The sequence below is a fragment of the Onychostruthus taczanowskii genome, unplaced genomic scaffold (assembly GCF_017590055.1).
Source record: "Onychostruthus taczanowskii isolate IOZ18803 unplaced genomic scaffold, ASM1759005v1 scaffold1, whole genome shotgun sequence".
In the NCBI taxonomy this organism is placed as follows: domain Eukaryota; kingdom Metazoa; phylum Chordata; class Aves; order Passeriformes; family Passeridae; genus Onychostruthus; species Onychostruthus taczanowskii.
Window position 1 is genome coordinate 34,235,180 of NW_024496525.1, and position 19,764 is coordinate 34,254,943.

At 40.1% G+C, this 19,764-nt stretch overlaps 1 protein-coding gene across 4 annotated transcripts in view; it reads right to left on the bottom strand.

Moving 5' to 3' along the window:
* Nucleotides 1–19,764, bottom strand: part of SYNE2 (spectrin repeat containing nuclear envelope protein 2) — a 167,322-nt gene that overhangs the window by 118,254 nt on the left and 29,304 nt on the right. For all 4 annotated transcript variants that reach the window (XM_041398933.1, XM_041398943.1, XM_041398924.1 and 1 more), the window contains exons 13-32: nucleotides 19,099–19,211; nucleotides 18,235–18,391; nucleotides 16,619–16,709; nucleotides 16,272–16,459; nucleotides 15,947–16,111; nucleotides 14,510–14,683; nucleotides 12,156–12,314; nucleotides 11,731–11,904; nucleotides 10,689–10,814; nucleotides 10,377–10,532; nucleotides 9,514–9,725; nucleotides 9,187–9,262; nucleotides 8,465–8,583; nucleotides 7,642–7,765; nucleotides 6,644–6,804; nucleotides 6,047–6,197; nucleotides 4,288–4,886; nucleotides 3,570–3,749; nucleotides 2,484–2,634; nucleotides 591–749 (exon numbers count right to left, since the gene is read on the bottom strand). In XM_041398933.1, the coding sequence (XP_041254867.1) occupies nucleotides 591–749; nucleotides 2,484–2,634; nucleotides 3,570–3,749; nucleotides 4,288–4,886; nucleotides 6,047–6,197; nucleotides 6,644–6,804; nucleotides 7,642–7,765; nucleotides 8,465–8,583; nucleotides 9,187–9,262; nucleotides 9,514–9,725; nucleotides 10,377–10,532; nucleotides 10,689–10,814; nucleotides 11,731–11,904; nucleotides 12,156–12,314; nucleotides 14,510–14,683; nucleotides 15,947–16,111; nucleotides 16,272–16,459; nucleotides 16,619–16,709; nucleotides 18,235–18,391; nucleotides 19,099–19,211 (3,435 nt within the window). The remainder of the gene's footprint in view (nucleotides 1–590; nucleotides 750–2,483; nucleotides 2,635–3,569; nucleotides 3,750–4,287; nucleotides 4,887–6,046; nucleotides 6,198–6,643; nucleotides 6,805–7,641; nucleotides 7,766–8,464; nucleotides 8,584–9,186; nucleotides 9,263–9,513; nucleotides 9,726–10,376; nucleotides 10,533–10,688; nucleotides 10,815–11,730; nucleotides 11,905–12,155; nucleotides 12,315–14,509; nucleotides 14,684–15,946; nucleotides 16,112–16,271; nucleotides 16,460–16,618; nucleotides 16,710–18,234; nucleotides 18,392–19,098; nucleotides 19,212–19,764) is intronic.

The window sequence follows — 19,764 nt, forward strand, 5'->3', positions numbered from 1 at the left end:
AAAACATGAGCGGCAAAGGGAAAAAAAAAAATCTCGTGTCTTCACAGTGAACTGGTCATGGAGAAGATACTTAAATCCCTGCCACACATGTCACCAAACATACCAATCACAACAGCAGCTTGCCAGTTTTAAGGCAGGTTTAGGAAGGAGCCTTGCTCATTAATGTTTATCTACTCCCAGTAAATACCATTTAATCTCAGTATTGATGCACTGCTTAGATTGACAGTGGCAAACATTTCCCACCAAAAGCACCAGCACTGTAATTTTCCAGATTTGTCTCCGAAGTCTAAACCAATAGAAGCTGTTATGGAAGCTTACAGATTCATCAAGAAAACACAAATATTGCCTTTTCTGCATTTTCTAGAATTATTTACTGCCAAGGAGTACTGACAATATAAATTACCTGAGAGATCAGAAACGTTACATCCATAGACACTCTGCAAGCTTTGCTCTGCTAAACACTTGGATTTATCTCTTAAGAATCTCTGCCATATTGCACTTAATTTATTCTAAATATTACACCCACATCAGAATCAATTACTATAATGCATAACAGATAAGACCACCCTGATAATTTACTTTTTACATACATCCAGCCATCTGTCCACAATAATGTTAGCCTCGTTCTCGAATGGAGGCTCCTCAAAGCTTCTCATTTTATTCAGATGGAATTGCAGGTTTTTGCAGATCTGATTTATTTTGTCTACATCTTCAGAGTGATCATTAAATTCCTCTTTTGCCTCTTCAATCTGTGAAAAAGACCACATGGATATCTGTGAGCATATTTGCTTATGATTGTTTATTCAGCAAAATATTTTTACACTGATTTGCTGGGTTTTTTTTGCTTAGAGAAAAAACAGCATTACATAAAATAATCTATTTTATACAATATGATGAGACTAGAATGCATTCTGTGTTGTTATATCCCTGCCATGCTGATATTTCCCTGTTAGAAATCCATATAATTCTGTTGTTGGCTTCAGAACAGCTGAGTGGGAATATGGATGATTTATTTCTAAGAGAGCCAAAACCACAGTTTGCTTTTGAAGTCCTAAGCGCCAGATCTAAGGGGACTGTCCATCCACACACAGAACCTTGATTACAGAAATAAACAATGCAGTGTGATAATCATCTGAGATACTATTACAACTGCATTCTGAACCCCAGGTTTTGAACTATTTACAAAAAAAAAGCTTAAATCCTACTTAAACACAGACACTGTCAAATGCGTCACTGCCAGAAAATGAAACGTCTCTTTCTCCTACTTTCTACTTAAACACCAAGCTCCTTCTTTGTGTTTAATTGGAATGTCAGTGTTTGCAAACAGATGGAAGCTTCCTGGAAAAGAAACACTGACCTCTAGTGCTAGGCACTTTGATGTTAACAGCTCTCGCCTTATTTCCCACAGACATCCTGGGAAATTACTTCTTCCCATACCAACCCCACTGGGCACTGAGATTGGGGGAGGGATGGCAGAGCTGCTCTCACAAACCAGAACAAAGCAGAGGACTTTCCCTGCTATTATTTTGTCTAATTCCATATAACCGATCATCAGCACTCAAGGACATGCCTGTACTGTGCCACAGCAATTTCAGACCACAGCTCTGGCAGTGGGAATTGCACAGCTCAGGGTGAGGAGGGAGGGTTGTTCCCAGAGAGGGGTCTCCATACAGCCAGGGGCTGGGATATGCAGGCAATGCCCTCCCTTGCAGCAGGAGCCCAGGTGATAAAAAGTGCCCCAAGTCTCACTGGAGGGAGCAAGAAGAGACCCTGCCTCAGCTAAAGGGGGTTGGCACAAGCAGACACCATCCCACTGCCTCAGGAAAACACCACTTACATTCCTTCTTAAATTTAACCAGCCCAGGCACTGCCTGAGAACAAACACTCCTGGATGCAATAGGTGATGCCTCATCAGAAAGCCTAAAAATAGCATCTGAATAACCAGTTACATAATCCAGGATATGTGAAACTTGTGCAGTAAAATGGTCATGATGGTCATGCTGCTGCTCACTGATCTGTTAACCATGGACAACTATTCCAGTAGCTGGATTCATTTAGCCAAGAAGTTGGCTGTCGCAATTTCTGATAGAAAAGGTGGAAAACTTTATGCTAAATGAAGAGGTGTCCAGCATTACTTGCTCATTCAGTATGAGTACCTCATCAAATAAAATTAAAGCTACTGCAAATGTTTAACTGCTGTCACAGACAGCTTGGAGAAAAAGGACAGGACTTAATCTCATCTTTGTAATAGATCCTAGCTCTTTCATGGGGTTTGTTTTAGTGTTTTTAATCCCTCTCCATTAAAAAGACTGATTCACTATGGAAAAATAGCCTTAAATTTACTGAAAACAGAAATATGGACTCCCCAAATTTATTTTGGAAGCCAAAGTGAAAGGAAGGCTGAGGGTAACAAGGGCAACCCTGCATCTGAATGCTCCCAGGAAAGGCTTTTCTTTCCTTTCCACTACGTTCTTGTTACTCACCTTTGCTATTAGTCTGTTCAAATTCTCCTTCCCCATGTAGGAAGTTTGCTGGGAAAGCACAATCTCCTGTTTCTGGATGATGCTGGTCAGACTTGTTTTGCAGCTTTGATACTGCTTCAGGAGCTCCAGAACCCTTGCACACTGCTCCTGGCTATTAAAAAGAGATGTATTATTTATGGCCTAAGCATAAAACTGCAGCCTGAACCTCCTGTCTGCTTCCTTCTCCTATATTCACACATGTGGGAAGTTTGACAACCAGGTTTGAATGAGAGAAAAGGAGTGATGAACTGTACCAGTCTTAAATCCTGCAATAATGTGTGATACCACACCTAGACAGTTTTTGGAATCAGAAATGCCCTTCACCATCATATGCCTCTGATCCACGTTTAACTGTGATGAGCAGCTGAGTTCACATGATCCTCTCCACCTGAGAGGTGAGCTCAGTCCCCAGTAAACTGAAATATCACGTGCAGCAGATCTCACAGCAGCTTGGATGGTGGATACCTGCCCATCCTTCAGTGGGGTATGAAAACAGGTTACTCCCACCTGTGCAAGCCATGAGAATTAACCAGAACTGTGCCAGTCCATGCAAAGCCTCTGGGCATCTTCAAAAACCATATTTGAAGCACAGATGCCCTGGGCAATCAACCACAGCCTCTCCCAGTCCCCTCTCTCACAGAGTCATCAAACCAAGCTCCCTTTTTTTTGCTGCATAAAAGACTGTTTTTCCCAGCTGTCCTTTTCTGTTTGTTTCAGTTTGTCTTTTCTTTTTCAGTGTGCTGGCAGGAAATTCACAGCAAATAAAGAATACACAGTATTCCCAGCAGCAGCCAGGTTTTCTTCTGGATGCCAATTAAGCCAAACACATCGCTGCATACCTGCTAAATGATGGGACTGTGATGCTTCAAAAATATGCAAAATTCATGAGCTTTGGCTGCAAGCTTCCATGTGCAATTCTTGGTTTAATGATAGTTTATGTCTCCACTGTACCTTTAAGGTATAGTCTAGGGGTTTTTTCCTGTTTGATTTCACAAGCAAACTTCGTACTTGAACAATATTACTTTAAAATGCAATTTTCCTCCTTACCATTCAGCAAGCAAGAGCTTTGTATCCTCCCATAACCTCTCTGTAGATCTGCACTGCTCATTTGCTTCCTCTGCTTTTTCCTCATTGATCTGTGGGAGCTTATTAGCAATTTCTTGCATAGATTTCATTTCAGCACCAGCACGATCCAATTCCTTTTCCAATTCTGTTAATGATTTTATCCTTTATTAGAAAAAAAATGAAATACAGCCTTATATTAAAGTAAGCCTTTGATTTGGTTCACAATGTAATTATTAAGCTCTCTAGAAATTCATCCTGAGCTCCACATACTGTATAAAATGACATCATAAAAAGTCTAATTTGGTCTTCAATTCATGTAATCTGACACAGGCCCTCAGATGAGTTATGCTGACCTCAACACTGTGAGAAAATAATCCAACTTCTGAAGAGCAGTTGGGTCTGTATGAACACAGTGAAATTAATCTGTATTAAAAGGCAAGTGCAGTCTGTCCATCTTACACTGCAGAATTTCAGATAATGTGCATCACTGCCCAGCAAGGGGACACATCTCCCTGTCTGACAGTTTTCTTACTGAAAACTAAGATCACAATAACCTATCTCCTATTTTTTCTTCCTCAATGCTGCTTCAAACACACCAATGTTCTACAGATACTTCAAATTTCAGTGCTCTCCTGCAGAGGGGACCCAAGCTGACTCCACTGAAATTATGAAATTAAAAGAGCTTTAAAAAATAATTCACCTTTTTTGAATAGCTGGAATTGTTGGATCCTTCAAGCCTATTTTGTTAATTTTATCTCGTAGATCCTGAATGCTTTTAAGGAGTTCACTGTTTTTTCTGGAAAAAGTCTTGTGTAAGTCTTTTTCTTCTGTAGGGACCTGCTCATTTGAGGGATCATAAATGGCATTTAGCTTTTTAGATAAAGCCCTAACAAGTTTTTCACACCAAGTCCTTCTGCCATGATCAGCATCTTCCAGACAGATATTAACACCCTTCAGGCGTTCATCCAAACATTTGGCCTCTTCTGCCATAAGAGAAACTTCTTGTGCAGCCTCTCTTAGAGCTTTTCCCTGCATTTCAGGTTGATCTGGAGGATCTGGGAGAGATGTGATGGAAGATTGGATCTTCCTCAGGGAGGCCATGAAAGCTTCCAGATCTTCAATGACTGCCTCACGGTTCTGCATTTTATGGCTCATTTCTTCAAGCTGGTTTTTACAGTTAATCATAACTTTTCTTACAGCTTGCAGGTCTAATGGATTAACTTCATCTCCTGCTGAACTGTCTAGGTGTTCCAATTGTTTGCACTCTTCAATCTGTCCTAATATGGATCTCTGCAGCATCTGAAATTTAGAGAATGACCAAAAGTGTTAGCAAGTAAAAGAAAACATATATCCTATGTTCAAGCTGAACCTATGACTGAAAAACAAATTATAATAGCAGTAAAAAAGTATGCTAAACAGGATGGGTAAGACAGAAGACCTATTCTGGATGTCAGTGGAGGGAAAGAAAAAGAACAAAATAATCAAATAATATGGTATTCCACACACAGGGAATTTGATCAGCACTACAGAAAGCTCAAGACTCCTTCCTGCAATCAGACAGGAAGGAGAGAAAGATGATGATAGTCCTGGGACTGAAAGCAGCATGTTCTCACAGCAGGACATCAGCCAGAGCACAGGCAGCCACAGAGATATTTATTACTCTGCCATCTTTCAGTTCTTTATGCTATACTTTTGGAGCAGACTTCCATGCATTTACAAATCTCCTGGTGCAGCCTGCAGGCTCTCTGGATACAGCCCTCAAAGAACAGCGTGTCAGGGCTGTGAAAGGCCAGATGTGCAGAGAGCTGGGCAAAAATTTTGGGCCCTTGCAGCCAGAACTGGTCAGACAAGAGCACACATATCTGCCCCACAGCTTGAGAGACCTAAACCCTACTTCACTGGAGAGCCAAGGGCAGACAAATGCAAACTTTCACTTCTGGGTAGCTGTCAGTGTGCTCAGCCTGGAGGCAAGCCAAGAATAAAACAGAATTCACCCTGCCCAGTGGACCAGGGCCTGAGCATCAGATATTGATAGCAAGTGAACAATTACTGCACCCACACTGAGCTTCCAAACCCATCCTGAGCTGTGCTCAGATACTGCAGCAGATGTGACACAAGGTAGCTTGGCTGAGCTCATGAATTAACAGTAAATCACGTGCATGACTCCACAAAATGATATAAGGCCAAGTGGGAACACCACAAATCTGCATCTAAAAAAGATCCTAACCTACAATGTTCACAACAATGGCTTTCACAGCAGAACCTGCTGAGGATCCCTGGCTTGCTCTACAAGACCAATAATGTTTAAAACACAGGGACTAAAATGCCATTACAGATTTTAGAAGGTTTGGGACGTCTTGTCAGCAGCCCCAAGCTCCTGAGTAAAAATCCCATTAAGTTCTCTGCTTCCTAGATATTAAAACCTGTATCTAGGGTGTGGTCTCTGCATCTTCTCTTACCTTCAGTTCACTAACAGGAAGGTCCCTGTCCATCAGACTAAACTGGTGGATGTACTTTTTCTTCAGCCATTTATCTACTAATTGACAGACCGAGATGGATTCATCTTCTGTTTGCCAAACAATTTCCACAGCAGCCCTTAGAGAATTTGCTCTGCAAGAAAGGTAACAAAACATGAACTGGGAAAGCAAGCAAGAAAAGACACTCAGTATTTTCAAGGACAAAAAGCCACAAAAATAATGTAACTGTCTAACAGATCTAATCCTCCCCCTCCCAAGGTCAGATGAGTTTTTCTCTGATTAAGAAGAAAAGCAATGTGAATCACTGTGAATTTAACCAAAAGATGAAAGAAAATACCAGCAATATATGGGAATATTGCACAGGTATGTCACAAAGATCTGTCTCTGCTCTTCTTGGGGAGACTTACACTATCTTCCATGTGTACATGAATAAAGAAAAAATTAAGAACAGCTTAAATTTTTGCAATGAAGAAAAGGTTAAAAATGTGCAACTATTTTCTGCAACACATATTATTCCCTTCACAACACACACAATTAGTTACAATTCCTTAGCTAATACCATAAAGTGTTATTTTATACCTGATACTTATAATATCCTGAAGTTCTTTCCACTCGCTTTGTAGCTTGTTTCTTGCCTCAGAGAGAGCAGCCTGCTGCACTTCAGACACAAGATCTTCTAAGGTAGATGAGATGTTTTCCAATTCTTTCCAACCAGATCTGAATTCAATGTCTATCATTTCCTAGAAGACAGGCAGTTCTAATGCATTAATATGATCCTGTATTTCTCAGCGGACATTTCACAGAACTAGTCACAAGAGTCTCTACAACAACAGTGAAAACATCATCTGAAACTAAGAGTATCTACTGCCTTTTTTCCCCTTCAAGACCCAGTTTTTAGCTGCATGCAAATCTCCAGCAACTTTTTATAGTGACAATTTCCATATCAGATATATGCCTTGGCTACATTTTATAAAAGGGTCAATAAATAATGGGCCAGGCATTCTTACTACAAGAATGAAAATATCTCCACCTAGCTGTTCAGAAGAAAAACAAATGTAGAACTGCATCAAGTTCTGAGATTCGTGATAAGGCTTTGTAGTCCTTTCAAGAAAGGCAGTGACAAATTGCAGCAATAAACTTTTCAACATCAACTCTGTGCCTTTTGTTGTCGCCTTAAGGATCTCACAAACCTAACCAAGTTATGTGTCCTGGAACAGCTCCATTCTGCACAAACACCACTTGGTGGTTCAACTCTGATGACTCCTGCAGCCCTTGCCATCTCTGCTGACAAACAAAAAGCTCCTTTCTGCAGTTTTTTCCCATTACACCTGTTTCAGCCTTCAGACAACAAACCCAGAGCCACCAATTTCTGCTTTCAGCAACACCTGCAAAACTCCAGTGCTAGGCAGCAATGCAGTTCTGTTGAATCCTAAATCCTTGATTTCCCTTCTTCTAACACACATGGTTGCAAGGATGCTGCTTTTCCCTTGGCATTATATGTAACAGAAAAGTGAGTGCTCTACATGAGAAAATAATAATTTAGGCACCAGGTATATTTTTAAAAGATGAATACTTGCCTCTAGTTCAGCCAGCTTAAACTTAAGGGATGAAGTGTCTTTTATTTCATCAGTAAAGTCAGATGCTACTTTATCTCTGTTGACTCGTAGAAGTTCCTCCAGGTTACTTCTCTGTGTGTTAAAGCTAAGGAAAGATGCAAACACTTTCAGAGAGAATATTACTTTAATTAAATGGAACATCTCAGGATATGGGACTCACTGATCAACAGAGTACCATAAAAAATAAGCACAGTGTACTGCAAATACATATTTTATTTAAGTCCAAAATGAATGAATAATGCATAAATGAGGTATGGGACTCACTGATCAACAGATACCATAAAAAAAATAAGCACAGTCTACTGCAAATACATATTTTATTTAAGTCCAAAATGAATGAATAATGCATAAATGAACAACATATTAAACAGATTGCTCATATGGCTAATCTTCAAATCTAAATGCCAGCCTGCATTCTCTAAATTCAGTTTTAAAAAGGTAAAAATGTCAGTTCTCTAAAAAACTTGACACATTTCTTTATTTTACAATATTTGAAGTTATTAGTAAGGCAGATGCAGACTTTCCTAGCCCAAGAAAAGGACTAAAATGCTCATAGCTAAAAATGTTCTTGCTACAAAATCCTAATGCTCGAAGCATTTAGGTACCTGTAGTGCTTCCCTATCAATTAGAGATCAATATTCAGTAAACTGTAGCAGAAAAAAGAACAGGTCTCTGCACAGCAAAAGTGCACCTTATATTTGGTACATTCAATGAATTTGTGAGCTAATTTGTCTAGCACAGCATCATACTTTAACAAGCATGCATTTTCTCCTTTAAAAATTACCTCTCTAACAAAGCTGGTATGGCCAAATCACCATCTTCCTCCAACTCGTCTGCACAGCTTTCTCCATTGTGGTGCTTCACATCTGGTTCCAAAACTGCATCTGCAGCAGCTCTTGAGGTCTGAGTGAAAATAAAAAGGGTGACAGTGACCTCCACAGTATCCTCTGTAATACACAGCAAAGCCTAACAATCATCTATAAGCTCCTGAAGGAAGGGATTGCTTGATGTGTCCCAGAGGAGATGAGAGAGGCCATTCATGAATTCAAGATGTGTTTGCACTCAATCACAAGCCCAGAGAGCAAATTTTGGAATACTTGTAGCCAGCTCATTCATTCTTTTCACAGATACAGACAAATCCTCCAACTCTTCACTAGGACTCTCTCTGTCCTCTGAAAATTGTTCATATTACTGGGACACTATAGGGGATTTTCACTTGAACACAGCTTCCCACATGACCCTTCCAGCTGAAAATTACATTTTTGCAAAATATAATTCCAGGCTGGAGGCTCACATCTCTCAGGACGCCCAGCACTGCTGCTTGCATGTTAATCTTTAATATTTACTTAGTCTACATTCACAAACACAATGGGGTTGGGATTTCTGACCAGAGGCCTAAGGTCTTATCACAATAAAAACAGCAAGAGAAATAAACACTTTTTCCTCCTGGCAATGACCTCCCCTTGACAGAGCACTGTTTTCCAACAGTAAGTCTGGACTTCTTACCTCCTGTGCCATAAGGTTGTCAATTTCTTGAGAAGAACCAGACTCTTCTCCATTCTCAGAAGTCATAATGGAGTTCCTAAAAGAACAAAATATTAAATACAAAGGGAAAAAAGAAATCCTAGCTCAAAGTTTAAAACAGTGCAGCTGTGATGAACGATAATCAAACATTGTACTTGCCAGTTTATGAAACTTAATAATTTAAGTGCTTAAATGCACAGCTGACCACAGTAATGTACATAGTTATGTACTACCAAAATAGAGTATCCCAAATTTATGTGCAAAAATGATTTCTATAAAGCTACAACACCCCGTGACTCAGCCACTCACCCTTTCTGAGGGGGCTGTCCTTTTCCAGCACGAGCCAGCAGTGCTGTGTAAGTGTCTGCCACCATTTGCTGAACCTTTTCTAGCCTTTTTTCACAGTCTGCAGTGAGTGTCTGTATCCCTGGGACAGCTTCTCCTGAGAGTCTTGCCAATGTTTTAAGGTCTTCCAAAGACTTGTTAAGTTCCTTCATGCTGCCTTCGTGCGAAAAAAAAGCCTAAACAAAGAAAAAACAATATAATAAGCCGATGTTAAAACACAGGGATAAGAAATTATTCTCATATTTTTTTTTTTATACTTCCACTATCTTGGTTGAGTGCTCTTAAAAGTCTAAGCTGTCAAACCAAGGAACACACACTTTTTTTTTTTTTGGTTCTTTCTAAAATAGAGCCAGAAAGTAAATTAGGATATCTGGCAACATGTTCCCAACTATATTCACAGGACTATACTGACTCTTGCTTGATTTAGAAATTTGTTATGTTCTACAATTTTAAATTCTGGTCCCAAGTCTTCTTCACCCAGACATCAGACAGAAGTGTCCTACTAACTACAGAAAAAGTAGAATATTTTTAAAATATTCCTTTAAAATTATTATACTTCCTAGGGTGAATTCAAGATATACTAAAAACCTGGGAGAAAAAATGGAAAAAGGATACCACCTACTTAACAAGGGGTTAATTCTAAAAGTCTGCAAGAACACTAATATCTGCAGTCAAAAAAGGGAAAGAAATAATTTTGGTGGCTTCTTTGCTCTGTGTGTACATAACACAGAGCACAAGGGCCCTGCTCCAGGTAATGAACCTAAAAAGGAGGAAGAAGGACAGCAAAGCATTCACAAAGAGAGGCAGAAAAGGAGTGTGTCAGGTACCTCATGCTCCTTGATGAGCCCTTTGGTTTTATCCATACTTAGGAGTTTCTTCTCTTTGCCTAACTGCTTATTGATTTTTTTAAAAGCTGCATTAAATTTCTTTTTTTCCCTTTCTACTATGAGCTGGACATAGGATACAATTTCCTGATGAACTGCCTGCAAAATACAAAGCACGTTGTTCCCATGAGATGGTGAGACTGTTACACAGCAAGTAAAAACATCAGAATGTACTGTAACAAGAAAAAATTGTTTTCCAAAGATGCCAGGCCTAATAAGACCAGACAATGGATTCTCATTCCTGCATTATCTCACCTCCCATCTCCTACGAACATCATCTTCCACTACCAGCTTCTCATGGTCAGATGAAATATTTTTCAGCAGTTCAGCTGCTTTCAAAAATTTGTCAAGAACTTTATTGTCCAGAGCATTAAAAGCTTCCTAAAAAAAACCCAAAAAAACACCAAAACCCAGACATTGTAATGAAAACCAAAGAGAATTGAATGTAACTTATTTAACTAACAAAATTACATTGGTAGCATGTTAAACCTGTGAATAAATTAATGTATACATCACACATATGGGGTGTGTGGTTCTGCTGTGGGTGGGTACAAGGGCATTCTCCATCCCTGTTCTTCTGAAAAAGGTTGCAGTATCAGGGGATGCTTTATGGAGAAAAACAGGTGCTGTTCTTGTAACAACTTTCAAGGGAAAATTTGGTACCAAAGACAAAAGATGAAGGTTGCAGAACTCTGTCTCTTCCCTAGGGAATACAGGAGGCTGTGTCCCATGGGTGTCAGCAGTGAAAGGGTGAAAGGTCTCCATCAGCACCATGGCATCTCCAGGATGGCCTGGAATGAGCTCTGTGCCCCTCCTGCCACATGGTCACCCAGCCTCTCTCTCTGCCAGACCAGGCAACACAGATTTTGGGCATTTCCATTTCTGACACCCCTTCAAGAGATCCACATTTTGAGACAGGACATTTGATTTACCAACTACCTTCTGGGAAAAAGAGCAGATTCAGTATTTATAATAACCTCCCCAATTCAGGCATGTCATTCTTGATGGGAAGCTTAATTATTGATCAGGCTAAAAAAAAAAAAAAGGCTGTAGTTCTGAAAATTGTGAGTTCTGATGGAGTAATTTGGGACAAGGCACTGAATAAACTGCCATACAGATTTATGTTTCTTCATTCAAGTTGCCTGCCAAGTTAATAAAGTGCTAAATCAGAAAACCAAGCAAAGCATTAACAACTACCAAAAAACAAAAAGGTCAGTATTTTTCTTACTTCAGACTTTTAGAGACCACATGGCCCTCAGAAGTACTCAAATTCAGCTGGTTCAGAACACAAACCCACCTCATATCTTGAAATACATTCTTCAGGACTTAATTTTTGACTGACAAGTTGCACAGCCTTTGAAATGGAGGCCTCAAGTTCTTTCTGGGATTCTTCAAAATTGAGCAAAGCCTCCTTCTCTGAGGGTCTTTTGTCAGATTTCGACAAGATGTTGTTCAGGTCACCCATGACAGCCTTGGAAGAAAGAGACTTTTCAGAATACACCTGAGTGTCAGTAATTAGACAGAGTTATTGCTTCATAACATCACTCAAGTTTTTCAAGTTGAGATACTGATCTTGGAAATGTTCTAGATTTTGCCCTGACAAGAGTCTGGGAGACTGATTCCAATAGTACAGAACCTTTTCTATTTCACATGACTGACAAAGAGTCTTCCATATTCTGTAATGCTTAAATTAAAGATATCTGTGTGTTTATAAACAAGTACCTCTACTTTGTCTCTGGCTTCTTTAATTCGTGCCTCCAGCCCAGTGGTGTGAGAAGGCTGCTGAAACACCTGACTTGAAACATTCTGCCTCAGGGATTGCAATATCTCTTCTGCTGCCACAACTTGGTCTTGGCACGAGGATCCTCTTGCAGCCAAACTCTGGTTTGAACAAAAAGCATTAAAAGCCTTTACAAGTGTTTATTTGCCTTTTTCTTTAAACAAAGAGAGTGAAAAAAACAGCCTTGATCATGGATGGTTAAACCTTGGTAAAGGAAAGCCTTACATTACAGTTATGGTCAGTGTAGCGCACTGTAAAATCTCTGTGTGGAGAGAAAGAAATTTGCTGCCATCCACAGGGGACTCTGTTTGCTGAAGCAATTTCTTTCTGTGAGTGCAACACCTCCTGTGTCTTTGCACAGAGACAATTAGATGTGTTTTTAAAAGGTGCTCTCCCATCCAAGCAGCTTCCCAAATGAAACCACACATTTGGATATCTGCATCATGAAGTCACCAAGAAGTGAGCACACACCAAGGCGCAGATTTCCTTTTAGTGCTCAGTACTGCAAGGCAGGAAAGCAGCTGGGTGCTCTGCAAGCAGAGGTAGTGAGCCATGTTTGAGTATTTATCATGAGAAGTCCTTATTAGAGCTGCTTCTATCTATGAATATTCAACACATATCTCCTGTCTGAAGTTGTCAATTAGCATTCTCCTAATCCAAATCAGAGCTTTATTCTGGATCTTGACCTATCGTACTGCAGGTAACGAGTGACCAGCTCTCTCCTGCCCCCAGACATGGACATACAACACCAGCCACATGTTTGGAGGCTGTATTTCAGGGTGGTCTTTGTTATTTCATGTTCTTTTTACAAACTAGAGTAACGCTGCAAAATGAGGCTTGTTTTATAAATATATGCCTGTGACTATAAAAAGACAAACAGGTCCTTTTCGTCTCTCACACTCCCAAATCTGTCAGGTAAATGCTGCAGTAAAAAGAGACAGGACTTTTGATTCTTCCTGCAGAAAAGCTGATCTTTTATGGTATAGTTCATATTTTCAAAGGAATATCAGAAGGCACTGTGTTCAGTCTAACTGGTTAACAATACACTGATACTCAGCTTATTGGTTTGTAAAAGGTGAGGGTGAATGTTTATTAAACTTCTCTATTTTTTGTTAGTTTACATATTGTCTTCATCGATTCTCATGGGACAGACTGTTTTTGTAGGTGTGAACAATTCTCTTACCAAAATAGATTGTTGTGTTAACTAATTCTCATTTTCATGATTTTTTCACATGGTAACTTACAAGCTAGCTGATAGCTCAACTAGAGTAGTAGGGCTTAAACTTTTTTTTTTTTACAAGGCTTTTCTTTTGTAAGGCATTACCTATATGCAGCAGCTAAACACCCTGCAAGAGGGCACAAAGCAAGGGAAAACTAACACTGATTCTGGTGCACAGTTACTGTATCTAGATTAAATTAAATAAAGAGTATTTCTGTTTATTTACAGCAGTTACACAAAGGAGTTTCAATGAAACCTCCTGGTGGTCACCTTCACACCATTAGGTTATACAGGCCCTGCTGCAGAAGTAGTAAAGGCAACATAAGACAGTGCTTCAACTTCTTCAGTGCAAAGATTGGCATCTTTGTCCTGTCTTACCTTCAAGGGCAGGTGAAGAAAATAAATCACTTTGTACTGAAGCTGCTGAGTTATATACACAGATTTTCACCTGCCATCTGCTGGGAGCTGGGGGTAATCCCATGCAGAGAGACATGGGAAACCATAGTGACTAGTGGAATTTATTGTTAGAAGTTAATTTGTGCTCTTTGTGGATATTTAGAACAACTGCTTTTAAGATGAGATTCCCAAATTACCCCACGTGCTGCTGAAAATACTTCCAAGTATCCCAGTTTTTGATGGGTAAGCCTTGAATACAGCCAAGGTGTCCCAAACCTTCTCCCTGCACTGGAGGGTAGATGATGAAAGTCCTGTATGACCAGGGGAATGACTCAATTTGGCAACTTGCAGAGCTCTGCAAGTGCTCCAAGTGCTGTGCTAGACAGGAGTAATTAATATCACTCAAGAACAAGCAGCTGATGAGTGGCACCAACAGCGTTTCATTGGCACCTGCTGGTCATCTGGACACACTGAGGGTAGAAGATTCACTCACAGCTCATCTGGGAGTGATCCTGAGAAATAACAACAAGGCACAAACACTGTCTTAACTTTTTACAAGCATTACAGCACAAAATCCACATTAAGATCTGCTTCACTGATGATGCCTCATTTAACCCCAGCCACAAACCCATGCTGCAAGATGAGAATCTGAGGAACAAGTATTTTAAGCAGCACTTTCACCTGCAAATTTTCCTCCATCTCAGGCTTCACAGGCTCCTCGTGACTGATCTTGCTAAGCAGATGTCCCATCTCTGCTGCCCAGCTGTCCACCCCTCCAAGGAGCTCTTCAATTTTCTCCAGGCTCCCTGGAAGCTCTGTGGTCTTTTCAGCAGCATTTGCACTCTCCTCTCCAAGCTGTCAACAAAGAGCAAGGTAAGATGTTCATTCCCATCATCTCCCCACTGCCCTCATCCAACACAGTCACCACTTGGGTCACTCCCCAGCACTTCCCAGCTTTAGCACTCAGTGGGATCAAAGGAGAAATAAAAGCCAAACATATTGATAAATAAACCAAGTGACGTCCAGTTCCTCAGCCCTGAGGGCAGGTGAGACAGCACAACCTCTGCTCATATGGCCTGTCCCCTTGTCCCCTGCCCTATAAGCAGCCACACTACTATAGAGAAAACTCCTGGGCTGCAGCATCCCCTAGCCCACACCAGGAAGTTGTCTAAAAACAGCAGCTGGTGCTGGTCAAATCAAGATCAGGAAGTGTGCTGACTTTAATGGCACTGGCAGTCACAGGCCAGAGCTCAAGCACCTGGTCTTGCACTTTACATTAAAAAAAAAAAAATATAATAGCCATAATGTCCAAAGCAATGCCACAAAAATAACTCAGGAAGTCTTTAAGACCTTAGATAGGTTTCTTGCACCTCACTTATCTGATTCCTCAATATATTTCCTTGAAGCATCTCTTATTAAGGGTTTTTCTAGCAAACTCTGGATTTACCCCACCCTTTGATTGCTTCCTTTGATTTTATTGCATTCTCACTAAGCTCATCTCCTACAAAAATGTAGCAGTAATTTTTTGCCACCATTTACTGTCACAGCAGTATGTTTAATAAATGTCAATGAAAGGCTGAACTCAGAAAATTAAGAGTTCTAATATTCCCAGGCAGAGTGAAAATGTCATTCTTGTGAAAGCACTCCAGGGACTGTAATATGTATAACATTAGGCAGGTTGTATAGGGATTTACAGCAGCCTAAAAACCTGTCAAGTGAGCTGGTGAAAAGTTGCACAACCTTAGAAATATCTATGCAGCAATAATTACTTTATACCAGCTAAGACAGATACTGTAAAATTTAACACAGGCTAAATTGATTACTTCCACCCCAAGCACTGAATTAAGAGCTTCATTCTGCAATAAGATTTCCTTTTGTAAGTGATTTTGAGATTTCAATTTAAAAATTGAACATTTTCCATCCTGCTATAATGAGAATTTAACTGAGTCACAAAGATTAAGAATGGGATGATGCTGTGTACTCTGTTCCTCAAGCTTTAAAACTGGCAACCTTGAGTTGACTGAAAGATTGATCAATCTCCGATTACCAAGCTGATAAGTCTGGAAAATATTCCTTTGAAGGCTTCATGGCAAAGAGTAACAGTAACTTGTAACTCACAAAATGTGCCCTCTTGATGAACTTTGCCCATCTCCTGTTCAGTTTCTTCAGCTCTTTGGCAATATTTGATCCAACTTGCTCTTTGCTAACTTCAATGAGATGGTTTCCAGCTTCATTTAAGGAACCATGAATCGAATTCCTCTTTGCCAGGATCTCAGCAGGGATCTAGACAGAGGCATTGAAATAATTTTAAGCAGAACCCTGTCAAACATTTATTTTCAAAATGAAAAGCAGAAAAGGAACAACAGCAGCCACTGTGAGATTTAATGTTTTTCTTCCAGGAGGCTTTGAAGTATCTCTGTCAAAAAAAAATTGAACCATGTACCTCTTTTGGATCCTCATTTCTGTTTTCTTCCAGCCAGGTCTTTAGTAAGTGGATGTTTTCTGTATAACTACTCCAGGAGGACAGGACTTTCTGTAGGGTGGTGTTTACATTGGAAATATACTCTTTACATGCAGAAATCTTTGACTCCACTGTCTTCAAAAGTTTGCTGATTTCTTGAGGATCTCCAGCTAGGACATGGAATAGGGATTATTGTTACACATTTAGAAACAGAGAGGTTAATTATACAGAAACAGTGTTTACATGGAACAGTAGATGGAATTAAAACTGGTGGCAGCACTTTACTTCAAAGTAGAGATCTTCATATCAACTTATGTGTATGAGCTTACCCAAGTCAGGACCACTTATGTTTTTCAAGTCTTCACAGATGTGAGTAGCAATGTCTAGTTGTGTTTCAAGTTTCTTTTCTTCAATGAAATTCTGCTCAAAGTGAAAAGTAATTGATATGGGTAACACTGAATGACATAAAACTGGGTAAGAAATATAGCTTGGGACACTTTTTTTTTTTTGCAATATCAACCTACAACCTACAGGTTAAATGTAAGCTGAGCAAAGCCCACCCAGCAACTCAGCTGCACCCTTTAGTCTGAAACAAACTTGTTCTTTTACTCTGCTTGTGCAGAGAGTAAAGTAAATAGAACTATGAATACCTGAATGCCACTGCCTGAGCCACAGCCCTGCATGAGTCAGGACTGCTTGCTTCAAAAAGTTACAGCCCCAGGGCAATATTGAGAACAAGTCAGGCAGAATTTAGTCACATAAGCCCAAAAAGTGATGAAAGCAAAGGTGGGTTTCCCTGCATGCACAGAAATATTGAGGTGCCTCATTTCTGACAGATCAAAACAAACTGGGGATGGAGAGGGTGAAAGAGGAAGAAATGGGAGCAGAGGAGGAGACTGTGTGCACAGGGAGCGAGGGCTGATCCTCAGCCCCTCTCTGTCTGAGCTGATCTCACTCCAGCACTCCCCACTCCTACAAATGTCCTACCCAGCAGGGTACAAAACAACCTCCCTCGTGACTGTGACAAACCTGGGCCCTAAACCCTAAACAAGCCCTAAACTCCCTGGCAAAGCTCTGCATTCTATCAGCTTGAGCAAGACCGTGAGCCACCACTGTAGAAACATGATAATAAGTATTTATGAAACCAACTGAACCAACAAACTCAGCACAGATTAACTCTGCACGACCATCTCACCACAGGGTGAGGCTGATACTGCTCAGGAAACTGCTATTTTATACAACCTATTGTTGCCTCCTTCCACAGTACTGAGGCTGGTGAAATTCCCACTGATTTAACTATGGATTTGCCAGTCTGAGAATCCTCTGAGAAAGTACACTAAGATGGAATTCACAAGGAATCCAGAGATGGGGAAAAACTGGAGGCATCAGCATTTTCACCTCTGCCTCTACTCCTGATGCAGTATCCTTTGTCACTATTTGGGGTTGGGCAATCCATCCCCTCCTAAAAGCCTACATGTGGCATCAGTTTCGTAACTTGAATCCAGAAACTGAGCTAAGCATGGAGTGTAACAGAACAAGACAATTCATATTCACCACAAAGCATAAGGAGGTAAAGAAGCTGGGAAAAGGAAGAAGCAGCAGTGTGAATAATGGTTGGTTTTGAAGAAAGCAACTATTGAACTACCCCAGAGAGGGCTCTGGGGATTGGAGCTAGGGAAGGGCTGCTACAGCTGGCTCTATAAATAATCTAGAAAGAAAGAAATCTTCATAATAAAGAATAAAAAAGGGCAGAGAGAAAATCACAGTCATGGCTTGCGTTACTTCTCCACACTGAGGAAAGAAATTTCATTCATAGCAAAATGGAAGATATTGGGGGCAAGGAAAGCTTCTAGGGAAGTCTACCTGCTTCAGATGACATAAGACTGAATCAAAGAGAGCTGGGAAAGAATTGCCATTAGGGTGTGATAATATATCTGAAACTTACATTCCAATTTTCCAGCAGTGATTCCACCGACTCTTTTGCCCCATATTTCACATCCCAGATATTTAGCTTTAATTTCACCTCATTTGTAATGGCTGAGCACAGTCCATAGTGGTACTCAAGAAAAGTGTTGGGGTTTGTGGAACGAATATTGCTAAATCTGCAAACAGAAAATAATTCCAAAAGTTTATTAAAAATCATTGGACACAAAAGCCATTAATGCATCAGGATATTATTCTAAAAAAAATCAAAATTACATATATGTAAAGTTGGTTTTTTTTGTTATGACAGGAATTATAGATAAGATAGCAACAGTTCATTTTTTTTTAAGCAGCAACAATTGAGCAGTCAATGTTGTCTGATCAATGTATGAAAAACCTTAAATGTCAAAAAAAGGGGCATCTGCCACCTGTATGTCAAAGCATCTCAGGTTATGGATATAGATTCACTGGTCATTTTTTAAAATATCCTCCAACAGATATTTGGAGTAGTACAAGCTAAAGATCACAGTGATTTTTAACAGTGGAAATAGAAGTTTAGAGAATCCCTGCCACCAGGGAAATTTTTACATTGAAAATATTCCAGTTTCCTCTCCCTAGTGGTTGCTTCCTATCCCCACTAGCAAAGGGCATCTGAAAAGATCCTGTTAATGAGCTCTACTCTGTACACACAATTAAACATTCATCGGACTAATAAGAGATCCCTGCCTGCTCCACTTGACAGTCAGCCTGTGTTTAGGGCGGAAATGCTCTTTTTTTTTTTTTTTGCAAGGCATGGATAAATTATGTGCTTTGCTCAGAACAGCAGAGCCAGTCAATAGCAGAGCTAGAATACAACATGAAGTAGAGGCAATTTAAGCATCACAACCTTCTTTCCATTTCCTCTAATTTTTCAGGCAAGACTAGTGGCATATTCTTCTCATCTTCATTCTTAAATGACTGAAGGGTGTCCAAGTGAGAATCAAAACAATCCATCAAGCCCTGGGGAGAACAAGACATAGTAAGCCACTCATTTTGATCTAGAGTATTTCATCTGGGAATCTCCAACTCACCTGCTGTTAGGGAAAGAACTATTAAGAACTAGTTAGCACAAGACAATTTCCCAGTGTCTTCAGTCATTAAAGTGCAATAAAAGTATTTACCTAATCACCTTTTAAAGTGCACCTTTTAGTGCAATACTACCTGATTTCTCTTATCACTGTGCATCTACTTAACCATAAGAACCACAGACCTTACACTACTACTGCTATCAGTTTTTCTCTGCACTGTCGCTACCATTAGGAGAAAAAAGCATCATTGTAACAGCTTCAGGGTGTTAAGTTGTTCTTTGCTACCCCTTAGCAAAGACTGACAGCAAAACCTGTTGAATAAATCTATTATATCACCTGCCCCATAGTTCATTTGACTGCTCAATAAATCTGTGTCTAACACCAGGCTGACAGGGTATCAAATTAACCATTCAATGGCCAGTGTCCCATGATTGGGGAATATTTCACAGGCATGTGTCTCAGCACCAAATTCCCTACCTGAAAAT